Genomic DNA, 15,995 nt, shown 5'->3' with positions numbered 1-15,995 from the left:
GTGCTAGTGATCGGCATCGACAACAACTCTCACAGCTTCTACGCTCTCGAATGGACTCTCGATCATTTCTTCTCACCCCCCAAAACCAAGCCTTTCAAACTCGTCATCGTTTACGCTCGCCCCCCGCCGCCTTCCGTTATCAGGTTCGCCGGACCCGGTAAAGCTATCGTCTTTTCTCCGTTCGGTTCTCGGGAAAAGAATGGAACCAAACAAAACACTGGATGGAAATGGGTCCATTTTTCTCAACAACCAAACGAAGAAAATGTCTCAAGCTTGAAAAAGAAAATAAAAATGCTTCAAAAAGGTTGAAACGACATCATTTTGGTACAAATATGAGATAGCAGAAATCAGAAACGTCTCATTTTAAAGTTTAATGGGTTTCTTCATATGCCCTGAAACTTTGAACAAATACAAATATTTACATTCATGTTTATTTTTATAATAATAATTATGAAAATAATATTAAAATAATAAAATACAAAGACAAAAAAGTCAAATCAAATTCTATGATTTTTTTTATCTTAAACATATCTTCATACTTAAATATTATACATTTTCTATTTAATAAATTTTAAAATATTAATATATTTATGTTTATCTATATAAGTTAATTTAATATATCAAATATAAAAATGATATAATTATGACAACACCGATTCAACTATAATTCAATCACGGATCCGAATAATGAATCATAAACTTTTTCAATTCTTGGTTCTGAAAACATTATAAATTACACAATTTCACTAATACTCACTATCATTCATGTGGATGCTCAGATTGTGTGTTACAGGAGACATACCTGAAGTCGTACAATGCCAAAATTGTAAACAAAATATAAGGGTTCATGATATTTGATCTAATTGTATTTTCAGGCAAAAAGGCGAATGATACAACATTCTTAAAGAGAATTGTAACTCCAGCATCTCAAAAGCCATGATGTGGAGTGTCATAAATATCCCGGGGGCTTCAGTCAGATAGAGCTTCCTGCACTCATTCACAATATCAATCCATGGTCCTGCAAGTGGTGCAACATCTTCTCTTGCTATAAAAACAGCTATGTAACAAACAATTGAAAGTGCAGCCGCCCATCTCTGCGAGAATTGGATATATGGCCAATTTGAAGTCAAGATCACGAACTGTTCTAGGTGGTGCTCATGGGCTCTGAATCAATCACCAACGGCTGAGTTGTTCTGCTGTCAAAATTTGACCTCAAATGAGCAGCATGCCAGTGTTAAACAGCAGAAGGGAAACAAAACCCATGCTGATACTTCTACCTTTCCTTTTGTAAGTGAAAAAATTGTCCTCTGGTTTTCTGAGAAGATGGGAAATTCATCGAAAATTTCATCCTTTCCCATCTTCTAAGCATCCAGATGAGTTCCAGCTTTTTGTTTATGATCAAGCAAAGCAAACTGCCCAAAGAAAATGAGAAGAAATGGCGAAGAAATGGCAAAGACAAAATAACTTTAACTGCACAGAAAGGAAAACACAAGAATAGAGAACTTGAATCTGATGGGAAGAAATCATTAGGTCAAACCTAAAGTATGAACAATTATATGACACTGCCCGCGATTTTGGGTTCAAAGGTTAAGTAGTCAACTTTTGGCCTTCAAGATTAAGACAAGCACTGGGATTCTTGTATAATAAATGGTTATGGATGGGGAGAGCTGCAATATGAATATCAACAGAATCAACAGTAAAATGGCTGTAGCCATAGACCACCACCAACAAAAATCAAACAGCACTAATTCATATCTTTCTAAGAATTATATTGAATCTTCAGAGTCACTTGCCTAAGAATTGTAGGAAAAGGTTCACTCTCAACCTCAGTAAGTTTACGGAGACCAGCAGCAGGAAGATGATGGACAAATATTGGGACTCATAACCGTATTACTAGAAGATATGACCTATTAACTGCGCCATAATTCATAGGTCAACATTCCAGAATATATCCAGCCAAAGGGAGCAATATGGACATGAAGAAAAATCTCGGCCCTTGGATCAGAGACGGGTTAAGTAAAGGCATAGGATGGCTTCTAGTATCTCAAACTTGCATGATTCCATTATTATTATTACTATTTTACAGGCAATATTAGAAAATATATTAATAACACCTAAGAAATGACACACCAAAATACATACATTGTATATGATAGGCACCAACGGGCAAACAGAAAAGAAGAGAAAACAAAAAACAAGCGCTCTCTCGTTACTTTGGGCTCAGCCCATCAACAAGCCTATCACAATTGCCTCTTTAATACTATATAATTTTAGAATATGACTTTAGATTTAATCATATCAAGGTAGCCTCCTTTACAGAGAGTGTCCTTTGCATAAAAACCAAGTGATAAGCATACCTTTAGTAGTTTTTCTTCACGCATGTATAGACTGAGCAATGCAAGCACTTTGATTATTAATTGAACCTTTAAGAGGTAATCTACAGTATGATCCTCTAAGGAGATCTTCTACACCTGGAACAGAGGTACAGCTTGAGCGTTCACTGAAAACAACTGCATGGGGATTTCGAGAAATTGACTGCCTAATAGATTTAATCATATCAAGGTAGCCTCCTTTACAGAGAGTGTCCAGTCCATCAACAACCTATTTAAATGTCAAAAATGAATCAGAAAGTAATGATGCCAAAAGTAACAAACCTATGAAAAATGTGAGCACTAATATTAAAGATGCCAACTAACAGCCATCTAATAGCTCATATTTCAGACAAATCACTGGAAAAGGACTAATGCACATGATGAGGATGAATCTTCAAGATATATATCAAGAAAGGGAATTAGTATTAGTTGTAATTAAAGTAGGATTAATATTTGTTGGAGTCTAATTTGGATTAGCTAGTTAAGTTATAATATAATTAGAATTTAAGTCATGATAGGTTATTAGAGTCCTAGTAGATTTTGGATGTTATAATTAGAATTAGAATTATAATAGATTATTAGAGTCATAATAGACTTTGGATTTCTTAGAGAAGCCTATAAATAGGCTAATCAATGTAAATCAAAGAGATGAATTGATATGAATAATAATATATTTTCTTTCATTGCAAGGTTGCAACTCTCAATGGTGAGACTCCATTGATTTTCTTCTAGGTGAGACTCCTAGAGGGCCTTAGTGAAACTCTAAGGTTTTCCATCTTTCTCTCTATTTCTTATCTTATAATTTTCTCTACCATAAAATTTATTCTTTGTTCCTCTCCTTATACCCTAAAAAATAAAACCCTAGTCCACCTACCCTTGAGTGTAGGCAACCATCCTAGGGTTGTCCTACATCAGAACATATTAAAATGAGAAGTAGTTATCTAGGTGAGCCTAGGAAATGTAGTGACGTGAATCATGTCCATCCATAACGAAAACTTGATGTAGTAAATAACAGGAGCTTCCCAGATAAAGATCTATAAAATTCTTCGTAACATCTTAAGAAGCAGATAGACCTAAATATATGTCAATGATGTTCAAAGAGTAAATTGTATATTTATGATATTCAAAAGCATGATCAGACATTAATGGTCAGTACCAGTATAATAGAATAAACAGATAATCAACAACCAAGGACAAATTTGCAAGAAAGCATCAGAGGACCTTCATAAACGGTAAGTCCTATATTCCTCTTGTTATTTTTATGAGAACTAAGGGTAGATAACAAATTCAGAATCTGTAACACAAAAGTGAAATATTTTGATATGCACTTTATTGTAGTTTCCTCTTAAATCAAAATGTCCATTAAACAAGTGAAATATGTTGGCCTATACATTATTTAAGTCTGCCCTTTTAAATGTCAAGACTCCAAAATAATAGGCACAACTGAAAATGTAAATCGTAAAAGAAATAAGTCAAATATATTTATGAGAATTAAAAGCAAGCAAGATAAGAAACTTGTAGTTATGAAAAGGGTAAAATGCTTACCAATAAGGAGACACCAGATATGTCAATGGCCTTCAAGGAAATAAGCTCCAAAAGTCTCTCAGGTGTGGCCACAAGGAATTCAGGCTCACGACTTTTTAGGCTGTAGAACAATAAACAGTTGTTTATAAGAGTAGGAAAAAGCAGGCAAAGACAAAAATCTAGCCCAAATTCTTTTTTTTTTTTTTTTTCTTTTTGATATGTAAAATTTTAAACAATAAGCACTTAAGGAGTGGGTCAACCCTTGGACACATGTTATATACACAGACCAAGAAGACAAACGAAAACAGAATGAAAGATATCATTCACTCCTTTACTACCCAGAACATCAATGAAGTCTATAAAAGGAAGTCTTTCATCTCCTAATCATCTTCCAGTCCATTCAACTAAAGAATCCATACAAACATTTTTCACCTACAATTCAAACCAATCTATGCCATTAAAGACCTTCTATTTCATTTTTTCCACATACACCAAAATAAACATAATGGAGCTATAAGGCCATACTTTCATTTTTCTCCTTCCTCACAATCCCTGCATGCCAACTAGTTAAGGTATTCTTAATTGTATCAAGAAGCACCCAAATAATACCTAAAGTTGAGAATGATAAAAGACCATGAACTCTATACCTTCATAAAATGGATAAGTGCTTGGCCCATTCTTCTTCCTGTTTACCTAACAACACTACTGGACCAAAGCCCTTCTCTTTTGCATTAAGTAAGAATCATTTCCCAAACAAAAGAATATGCAGGCAGGTGAACCCCAGACCTTTCTATACGAGAAAGGGAGATTACAATATGCACTCAATACCCTGTAGTCTTCCATCATTAGCATATTTTCAAGTTAAATTATCCTCATTACATACATGCACAACCACATTTTGGAGACAAGTGAAAAAGGATTCTACCATTTCTAACTCCTAATGATATAATCCCCTAATGAGCCTTCTTCCATTCCAATGGTCACAACTACCTTCCACATACCAATTATCCAACATCAGGAGATTAACTTCAATAGACTACTTTCTTTTTTCTTGTTTATGACTGACTTTATATAAATACAAATGTGATTGTTGAAATTGGTAAGAAAAAGTACTCTAATTTTTAATTTCTCCAACATGGTATCAGGTCACTAACTTCTTTCAGCATTCATTGTTGAAACCTAAATTGGTATAAAGTTCTCATTGGCCTTCATTGCCAAGTCTTAGATCTTTTTCTTGTTTTTGCCCTTTGTCGAACCTTCTTTCACTTGAACGATGTCAGGAAGTGTCTCAAAATAGTCAATTAGTGAAGGCCATGGATCAATCATGAACTTTCGCTCATGGTGACAACTCTACTCTTCAAATTACCAGAGAAACTCAATGGACAAAACTTCCTAGAGTGATCTCAATCCATAAATTTGTTCAGCAAAAGTAGAGGCAAAATGGGGTGATTTCTCACTACTGTGAAGGAACCAAAATCTGTGGATCCAGATTTCAAATGATGGTATGTAGCAAACTCCAAGATCATGTCTTGGTTGCTGAATTCTATGCAATCAGAAACCAGCAGGACTTGCTTGTTTCTCTCAACAGCCAAGGAAGTTTGAGATGAGGTGATTTAAATGTATTCAAATCTGCGGAATATTACCCAGATTTATGGTTTGCAAAATATGATCCATTAGACAAAGCAAAGGGAATCTTCAATGACAGCTTACTACAACAAAATTCGAAGTCTATGACAGGGGCTTGGCCATTATCAACACTCTGAAATGGAATATGATGAAGACAATTTAAAGCTAAGCAGGCGGATGGAGCAAGAAAGGATATTTGAGTTTATAGATAAAAAATAAAAAATACTTATTGAATTATAAATTGTAAATTCATTTCACCAAAAGAAAAACAGAGAAGGAGGAAATACAATTTTGAAGTAAATTTGAATAGAATAATCACAACTCACTTGTTTCCACAAGCTTCTCTCATCTTGGCTTTAATACAAATTATATTGTGTTTTTTATTTAAATATCCACTCGTGTTTATTTTTAAGGGAAATGGGTGAAACAAGTATCTAGCATAACTCATCACATTTAATCGTGATGTGATTGCTTACCGATGTATATGGAACCAGCAGTGGGAAGCAGTGTAGGAGAGGCAGAGGATTTGAGAGACAAGGTTAATGTGCCTTAAGGAGTGGAAGGACGGAATTTGCACCCTGAAATAATCACAAATTGGCAAAGCTGCATGCTCCCATTTGGTCTTGACAGCAAGTAAATAAACTGCCCCCAAAACGCAAGAAGGAAATCATTCCAGATAATTTGAGTTGTGATGAAAATCTTCAATGAAAGAACATGCCCAACCTCAGAACGAGAATACAGGGGATGACTGTAGCATAACATGACCAAATTGAATTGGACCCACTAAATACCTTCCCCGTCCTGAACCTATCAAATTTCAGTAATGCTTTTTCCAGTTACATACTTACATGAACCATAATATCAATTTCAAGGAGTATTTCAATAATATTTAATACAATAGATGATGGATAAAGAGTCCATTTGATTCAACATTATATGGCCATAAGAGAGAAGCTATCACCCACCTAAAATATCTGTAGCCATGTCCTGGAAACGAAGCTGGTGATTGCCCTGCTGAGCGTGGTGGTCCAAGACCAGCGAGAGAAGGTCGTAGGAACTGTGGCACAAAATCAAGCCAAGGTAAATCAATGCAAGACTCAACTTCAGAAAATTAAGAAAGAGTCTTTAGGAATGAATGATTTTCTGTTAAAGATTCGTAGCTTAGTAGATCATCCAGCTCTTGTTGGTCATGAACTCTCACCAAAAGATTACATTGATGCTATATTTGAGGCTTTACCCTCAGAATATGACACATTCATTACATCAATTAATTCAAACATAGATTCATATACAATAGATGAGGTTGAATCTTTTCTTCTTTCACAAGAAGCTCGGATTAAAAAGAATTAACAGAGGTCGGACTCAGCAATTGTTAATGTTGCACATATGAATACTAATTCTGGTAGTCTTGGAACACTGGAAAGAAGAAGTTTGGTGATTTCAGCAATAATCCATTTGGAGGTTTTGACTCTCAATATGGCCAAGGCCAAGGTTTCTTTTCTAGTCCTAGCAGTTTTCGTGGAAATCTCAACTTCACTTTCAATAAGAATAGTCACAACTGTAAAAGAGGAAGAGGTAATGGTCAATTTGGTGGTCGAGGAAGACATGGTAGTCAATATGGTGGTCGTGGCTCTTAGAATAACAAAAAACCTCAATGTCAGCTATGTACAATGCTTTTATAGGTTTGATCAAACGTTCATTGGTTCATCTCAGTTTTAAGGCCATTTTTAGAATACATCAAATTCACACTCTCCTATGACAACCATTCTTGCCACACCTGGAACAGTTTGTGATACCAATTGGTATCCTGATTCTGAAGCTTCCAATCATGTTACAACAGATGCAAGGAACTTGATAACAAAAACTGATTTTCTTGGTAACAATAAGGTTCACATGGGTGATGGTAAGGGTCTAGCTATTAAACATGATGGTCAATCCAGTTTCTTTTCTCCTTACAATTCCAAACTATTGTCCCTTCAACATCTTTTACATGTTCCTGCAATTACCAAGAACTTGCTTAGTGTCTCCAAATTTGCTTTTGATAATCATGTCTTCTTTGAATTTCGTCCTCATTTTTGCTTTGTGAAAGATTAGGATACCAAATCCATTCTACTAAAAGGAAGATTTCAAGATGGCCTACATGCTTTTGATCAGACACAACTGAATCTTCAGAACAAGTGACAATCTCATCCTTCTTCCAATATTTCTACTAGTCATTCAGACCTTCTTTCTTCTATGCCACAACTTACAGCTTGTTCTTTTTTTGTACAACCTACAGCCTATTCTTCAGTTTCTGATTGCAGTGTATGGCATAATAGGCCACACTTATGATAATATTGTATGGTTTGTTTTGTCCAAATGTAACCTCTGTCATATACATAAAACTATACTTCTTTCTGTTCATCTTGCTGTTTTGGGAAGATTCATAAATTTCCTTTTTCAGCTTCTGAAATAATCTATACTAAACCACTAAAACTTGTACATTCTGATCTAGGGGTCCTACACCGCATCAGTCATCTAGTGGTTATAAATACTACATTCACTTCATTGATGAATTCTCTAGATTCACTTGGATCTATATGCTAAGGAACAAATCTGATGCCTTGCAAACCTTCATTCATTTTAAAACTTAAGTTGAATTGCAACTTGGTTATAAGATCAAGGCAATCCAAATTGATTGGGGTGGGGGGAAGTATAGAGCATTTACCGATTATCTTCTATGTTGTAGAATTGTTCATCACACTTCTTGCCCTCACACACACACCAACATAATGGTGTAGCTGAGAGAAAAGATATGCACATTATTGAAAATGGCTCAACTCTTTTAGCTTAATCATCCAAGCCTTTAAAATATTGGGACGAGGCATTTAGAGCCTCTGCTTTCCTACTCAATAGGCTGCCCACACCTCTTCTTAACAATAAATCTCCCCTAGAAAAATTGTTTCATATTGTGCCAGATTATAAGTCTCTCAAGGTAATTGGATGTGCATGCTATCCTAATACTCAACCCTATAATCATCATAAACTTGCCCTTTGTTCCACTAAATGTACCTTTCTTAACTATAACATCAATCACAAGGGTTACAAGTGTTTAGATGCTTCGGGCAGAATTTTTATCTTCAAGGATGTCAGCTTTAATGAGAAGTCCCCCCTTTTGCTAAAAAGAATTATATTGAACCCTATGCTACCTCTGCTTTTACTCAACATAACACACCAACCCAACTTCCAATTTTTACATCTTCTTCCATAAAACCATCCAAGTTCACTTCTTCATCTTCCAGCTTTCAACCAAATTTTCAAGAAACTCTTGGTCATCAAGCTGAATCTCTAGACTCTGCTATACCTATTGGTGTTCCTAAGTCTAATTTAGCCCCTTGTGTTGGTGCTGCTGACTTGTTTGATCCAGTTTTACCTAATAAGGACAGGTTGCATATCACAAATTCACACAACATGATTACAAGATCCAAGGTTGGCATTTACAAGCCTAAAGTCTATATTGCTGTTGTACAACTTGAATTTGTTGATGAAGCTCTATAGAATGAAAATTAGGCTGCAACAATGAGAGATGAGCATCTTGCACTAATGAGGAATGGAACTTGGTCATTAGTTTCATTACCACAAGGCAGAAAAGAAATATGATGCAAGTGGGTTTTCAAAATTAAAGAGAATCCTAATAACACTGTTAACAAGTACAAAGCTAGGTTGGTAGCTAAAGGCTTGCATCAAGTTGCAGGCTTTGACTTTAATGAAATGTTTAGTCCTGTAATGAAACCAACTACCATCAGAGTAATTGTCTCAATTACACCAGCAAGAAATTGGGTGGTTAAACAATTGGATGTTAATAATGCATTTCTCAATGGAGATTTGCAAGAAGTGCATATCCAGCAGCCATATGGTTTTCAAGATCCCAATCAACCTACAATGGTTTGTCATTTGCACAAATTCCTTTATGGTCTCAGACAAACTCTAAGGGCTTAGTTTGAAAAATTGTATAAAGCTCTACTCATGCTTGGATTCAAGTCAACAAAGTCAGATCAATCTCTCTTATTAAGCATCACTCTACAACATTCTACCTTTATCTTAGTCTATGTTGATGATATTTTAGTAACAAGAAGCAATAACAAAAGTTGATTGATAAGCTCCATGAGTAAATTAAGAGCAATAGAATCAGATCAGTCATGCAAGAATAGCCAGAGAAATGTCAAAAACAATAAAAATAGTAAAGAAAGTTTAATTGTGCTCACATGCTGGAGCAGAACACTCTGTCCACCACAGCTTCTTGCTAATCTTATTGGTTCATATTGAGCCTGATTTTGTTGCAGAGTACCTGGATAGAAATTGTTGGTTTTATTCATTCTCAAAATTGGTCCTGACCTAGTACCAAATTCCCAAGTGGGGTCTCAAGCAAATCTAGCTCTACTATTCTAAGACGAATGAACTGAAGATAGCATTATTGCAGAAACTTGCAGGTTGTGTATCATTAGTTACAGCAAGGGTGAAAAATCTGAAGACTTCAGAAAAGACACTCAAACCATCTGGAGAAAGTTTCAGCAAGAACAGCTCAAACTCCACACACTTTGTTGTGTCCTTCAAGTCCTTATAATCAAACTAAGCACTCTCCTTTTTCTGCACACTAATTGCAGTCCTTATGTTGCAGCCTCACTAAGCAGGTTTCAATAATGTGGATTTGGTAGTTTAATATCTATTTCTTCTTGGAGTCGGAGGACCATCTCTCATTTGATGACCCTAACGAGAAGGAACTGCTCCCAATGTGAGATCAGCAGCAAAAGAAAGAAGAGGAATTGGATGGCCCAGAGTAGCAGCCCCCGGATAAGCCTTAATTTTGATTTCATCTTTCTGCCTTTCTCTCATACCAGTTTCAAATAGTGTTAGATCCCTACTTTTTAGTGCATGTGCTTCATATGTATTAGACTATCTCAAGTAAAAGAAACTCAAAAGGACAACATTCTAACCCTTTGGTTTATAGAAACTATGGGGAAAACAAAGAATGGAAAAAAAAAACAGAATGACTGAATTTGAATTAATTATTTTCACAATTAAAATTCAATCAAAATTAAAATTCTACACAATCAGAAAAAATCAAATACAAAAAAAAAAGGGAAAATCAACTTAGTGACAATCATTATCTAGGGAGGTTTATCATCTTCTACTAAATAGTAAATACACCTCCCCTGCCCTGATATCCATATCAGCTATCCAGGATGCCCCTTAATGAACGATTCCTAGGATCATCTTGTAGTCTTCTCTTTACAAGAGCGAAACCCAACTTGGACTTGATTCGAAAAGACCAGAGCTGCACCGTTTCATCTTCCTTCATGCTATTCCTTTCCGTAACCGATTTCCAATTAGTCACCAACACATACATTGAGGTAGAATTTCCGGAAGCTTTCTTCATGTTCCACTTCCTCAGACTGATGGTTTCCCGATGAAGGGAGGGCTCAATCAACATCACTTCCATAGCTGCACATTTTTTTCCGTTTCCCCCCGAGTTCAACCTCTCGGTCTCTTCAGGTGTGAGGAAACTTTGTTGTACCTGGTTCAACGGTATGGACAGACGGTTGTGACCGGAACTCACATCAGTCTTGAAGAGAGGCTTCTGGATTACAAAAGTGACATCAGAACCCCCCAGAGCCCTGATCCGATTCCTGAGGATGACAGGGAGCTCCGGCGTTGCATGGGGAGATGGGTACCTTGCCTTCTCCATCATCTTCTTCATCATTCGCTTCTTTTTCTCCTGAACACACCCGCCCTCATCATCATCATGGCACCGTGGTGGTCGCTTCTTGATCCTGATCGATTCTTGAGGATACTGATCACCGTCATCTTCAAATTTGTCGATCGTTTCTTGAAGAGCCTGATCACCTTCATCTTCAAATTTGTTGGTCGTTTCTTCGAGAACCTGATCGTGTTTCTTCTCATCTTCTACAACAGAATCCATTGTAGCTCTTCGATCACAGAATGCGCAAACTATATAGCTTCGGTGGTTTCTTGTTCTTGGTAAGGAAGGAAGTGGTTTCTTGGTCTTCTTGGGATGGCAAGATGATGACCCAGAGAGAAGTCTTTCAATTTGGAAAAGTTACGAATGGTTTGTTGTTCTCGTTGGTATGGCAGGAGAGGCTTATATATAGATGAGTTCCCTGGGAGACGAGTCTTTCAATTTGGAAAGTTACTAAGTCCTGATCAAATCTTACAACCTCCCCATATATTGGGAAATTTGGGGGACGAGTCTTTGAATTTGGAAGGTTACTAAATCCTAATCAGATCCTACAACCTCCCCAAATATTCGGAAACTTGGACCGTTGGCCTCCAAATTCTATTTCTTTTAAAATTTAAACAAGTTCAATTATCCCTTCTGTTTGTATTTTATTTTATTTTTTATTTTTGTAAATAGAGTATTGTTTTTTGTGCTAATGTGATTTATCATTGTTTCAATATTTTAAGGATATAAGCTCGGTTAGAATTTTTGTAAAAAGGTTTATTATTTTTATATGAAAATTGTAATTATTTTTTTAATTTTTAAAAATAAAAATAGAAAATATTTGAATAGAGTTAAGCCAAATCCAAATCCTCAATGAGAGATTTCAAAAAATAATTTTTTTTTCCCAATGCCCCTTTAGGCATTGACTTTTTTTCTCGATTTTTTTTATAAATAATTAATTATTCCATTCTATATTTCCTTTTTATTTTCTTCACTTTTAATTCAAGGACTGAAAAAAGATTTAAAGTAGCTTTAAATTGAAGTGTAGGTGACATCTAGACTTATTTTAATTGGTAACTATTTTTAGTCTCATGCTCTACAAAATAAGAGGAAACAAAAGAATAAGTATAAAGTAGCTTTAAAATCTTTTTTTTTTTTTTTAATGAAGAAATGTGTCAATTTGTTTTATTAAATTTAAATTTTTTTATTAAAATATTTAGACAAAAAGACTAAGACTATTCATAAAAATAATTCACTTTTTGAAAATTAAACCTCAATTACACATTAGCGTCCCTTGTTTTTATTTGTCCTTCCCCCCATTTTTCATAAGGTTCTCTACGGTGATACGGGCATAAAAAAAAAACCTTTATGAAGGTTATTTTTATTTTTATATTTAAAAATTCATATTTTATATGAGGAGTTTTATATATACTTATATACCCTATTTCTAAATATATTCTCCAAAATTTTATTTCCTCTTAACCAACCCAATATTTGCCCATACAAGTACTAAAACATTCACTTGCCAAACTCCACTCCTTTTCTATTTAATAAATAAATAGAATAACTTATACATTAATTCATACTTCCACCATGTTAAATTTAGACCCTAATTTTTTCAACAATGTTAAAACTAAATTATTAATAACAAATAAGACATTCTATTAGAAGTTTTTTAAAAATGGATAGAGAAACCCATGCGACAAATATATGAATTTTTATATAATATAGTTGTTTTTTTTTTCAATTTTTTTAATGAAAAATATTAATAAAAAATTATTTGATATTTGATTATATTTTAAGATTAATATCACTTAAGAAAATTTAAGTAATAAATTAAGGCATGAGTAGATAAAAACCCCACTATAAATTTTATCATCTACCTAATAAAATAAAAGTAAAATGATAATGTAAACTAGCTTTTAGAGAGTTGAAACATTTTTTACTTATTGCAATAATTTTTAATTTTTTAGGAAATATACAACGCTTTACGCTACATAAGCGTTGCAATAATTTTTTAATACACTCTCTTAAGTTGGAGGATGGATGTCAAGTTTATTATTTTATTTGTAAAAGAATGTTTCCACATAACTTTTATATAGAAAATGTGATTTTTTTTAAAATAATAATAATAATTAAAAAATGGGTTTTTACAAAAGTAATGTTGTAAGTCAATTTAAAGATTTTTAAAACTTTTATTTTTTTTTTAAATTGCAATTTTTATTAAAAGGAAATATTTATCTAAAAAAGTAATTTTGCAATTTTATTTAAAAAGGTGATTTCACGGTTTTTTTTATCTTAGTCTATGCTGATGATATTTTAGTAACAAGAAGCAATGACATAGAAGTACAAAAGTTGATTGATTAGCTCCATGAGTAAATTCTTTCTAGAATGGACAAATCCAGATTTTCTGGATTGGAAACAACAAGATCAACTTCTTGTATCTTGGATTTTGTCATCAATGACTGAAACAATTCTTTCTAGAATGGTTAATTGTGATACAACAACTCAGATTTGGAAAACACTGCAACAATACTGTGGCACAAAATCAAGCCAAGGTAAATCAATACAAGACTCAACTTCAGAAAATTAAGAAAGAGACTTTAGGAATGAATGATTTTCTGTTAAAGATTCGTAACTTAGTAGATCATCCTTGCTCTTGCCGGTCTGTCCACCACAGCTTCTTGCTAATCTTTTTAGTACATGATCATTATTCAATCATATTGTGCTACCCAGGGATATAGAAGGGAATGACAATGTTTCTATTAACATTCAATCAAAATTAAAATTCTACGTAATCGGAAAAAAAAAAAAAAAAAAAGGAAAATCAATTTAGTGACAATTATTATCCAGGGAGGTTTACCATCTTCTACTAAATAGTAAATACACCTACCCTGTCTGTCCCTGATATCCATATCAGCTATCCAGGATGCCCCTTAATGAATGATTCCTAGGATCATCTTGTAGTCTTCTCTTTACAAGAGCGAAACCCAACTTGGACTTGATTCAAAAAGACCAAAGCTGCACCGTTTCATCTTCCTTCATGCTATTCCTTTCCGTAACCGATTTCCGATTAGTCACCAACACATACATTGAGGTAGAATTTCCGGAAGCTTTCTTCATGTTCCACTTCCTCAGACTGATGGTTTCCCGATGAAGGGAGGGCTTAATCAACATCACTTTCATATCTGCACATTTTTTTTCCGTTTCCTTCCGAGTTCAACCTCTCGCTCTCTTCAGGTGTGAGGAAACTTTGTTGTATATGGTTCGACGGTATGGACAGACGGTTGTGACCGGAACTCACATCAGTCTTGAAGAGAGGCTTCTGGATTACAAAAGTGACATCAGAACCTCCTAGAGCCCTGATCCGATTCCTGAGGATGACAGGGAGCTCTGGCGTTGCATGGGGAGACGAGCACCTTGCCTTATCCATTATCTTATTCATCTTCAGCTTCTTTTTCTCCTAAACACACCCCCCTCATCATCATCGTCGTCGTCATTGTCATGGCACCATGGTGGCCGCTTCTTGATCTTGATCGTTTTTTGAAGACATTGATCATCTCTGCTTCTTTTTCTCCTGAACACTTCCCCCCTCATCATCATCATCATCATCATGGCATCGTGGTGGCCGCTTCTTGATCTTGATTATCTTTTTGGAGACGTTGATCACCTCCATCTTCAAATATCTTCATCGTTTCTTCAAGACGCTGATCGTGTTTCTTCTCATCTTTTACCACAGAATCCATTGAAGCGAATGCGCAAAGTATATAGCTTCGGGGGTTTCTTGATCTTGGTTAGGAAGGAAGTGGTTTCTTGCTCTTCTTGGTATGGCAAGATGATGGCCCGGAGAGGTCTTTCAATTTGGAAAAGTTACAAATGGTTTCTTGTTCTCGTTGGTATGGCAGGAGAGAGCTTATATAGAGATGAGGTCCTTGAGAGACGAGTCTTTCAATTTGGAAAGTTACTAAATCCTAATCAAATCGTACAACCTCCCCATATATTCGGAAACTTGGGGGACGAGTCTTTCAATTTGGAAAAGTTACAAATGGTTTGTTGTTCTCGTTGGTATGGCAGGAGAGGCTTATATATAGATGAGTTCCCTGGGAGACGAGTCTTTCAATTTGGAAAGTTACTAAATCCTAATCAAATCCTACAACCTCCCCATATATTCGGAAACTTACCAAACATCACGTGGGGCGCAACTTAAAATACGGAAACCAGTCTCCTAGAGACGATCAATGTTCAGCGATTCTTAAAACGCCGTCGTTTTTGGGAACGAGTCCTTTTCAAGCATTTTTGCTTTCTTCCATAGAGACCACAGAGAGACCTGTGCTAGTGATCGACATCGATGACAGCTCTCACAGCTTCTACGCTCTCGAATGGACTCTCGATCATTTCTTCTCACCCCCCAAAACCAAGCCTTTCAAACTCGTCATCGATTACGCTCGCCCCCCGCTGTCTTTCGTTATCGGGTTCGCCGGATCCGGTAAAGCTATCATCTTTTCTCTGTTTGGTTCTCGGGAAAATAATGGAACCGAACAAAACACTGGATGGAAATGGGTCCATTTTTCTCAGCAACCAAACGGAGAAAATGTCCCAAGCTTGAAAAAGAAAATAAAAATGCTTCAAAAATGTTGAAACGACGTCATTTTTTTTCCAAATATGAGCGTTTGGTATTCTTCATTGCAGGGATTCCTGTGTGGATGTGTAACAGAAATCAGTAACGTCTCATTTCATAGTTTAATGGGTTTCTT

The 15,995-nt window shown here is 35.3% G+C and overlaps 2 protein-coding genes across 2 annotated transcripts; both read right to left on the bottom strand.

The window, feature by feature from the left end:
• Positions 1 to 729: 729 nt before the first annotated feature.
• On the bottom strand, positions 730 to 7,129 carry LOC109123768 (uncharacterized). The gene is made up of 4 exons (XM_059741890.1): positions 6,874 to 7,129; positions 6,488 to 6,623; positions 3,918 to 4,017; positions 730 to 2,601 (listed from the first exon to the last, which is right to left on the bottom strand). Exons 1-4 carry the CDS (start codon positions 7,127 to 7,129, stop codon positions 2,374 to 2,376), a joined length of 720 nt encoding a protein of 239 aa, XP_059597873.1. The 3' UTR covers positions 730 to 2,373.
• A 3,602-nt stretch (positions 7,130 to 10,731) lies between these two features.
• On the bottom strand, positions 10,732 to 11,481 carry LOC104881176 (B3 domain-containing protein At2g32645). Its single transcript, XM_010660414.3, has one exon. The coding sequence runs from the start codon at positions 11,479 to 11,481 to the stop codon at positions 10,732 to 10,734; it is 750 nt and encodes a 249-aa protein (XP_010658716.1).
• Between the last annotated feature and the right edge of the window lie 4,514 nt (positions 11,482 to 15,995).

Source organism: Vitis vinifera, chromosome 13 (genome assembly GCF_030704535.1).
Source record: "Vitis vinifera cultivar Pinot Noir 40024 chromosome 13, ASM3070453v1".
Lineage (NCBI taxonomy): Eukaryota > Viridiplantae > Streptophyta > Magnoliopsida > Vitales > Vitaceae > Vitis > Vitis vinifera.
Note: the sequence above shows the minus strand (reverse complement) of the source record. Positions and strands in the feature narration are given on the sequence as shown.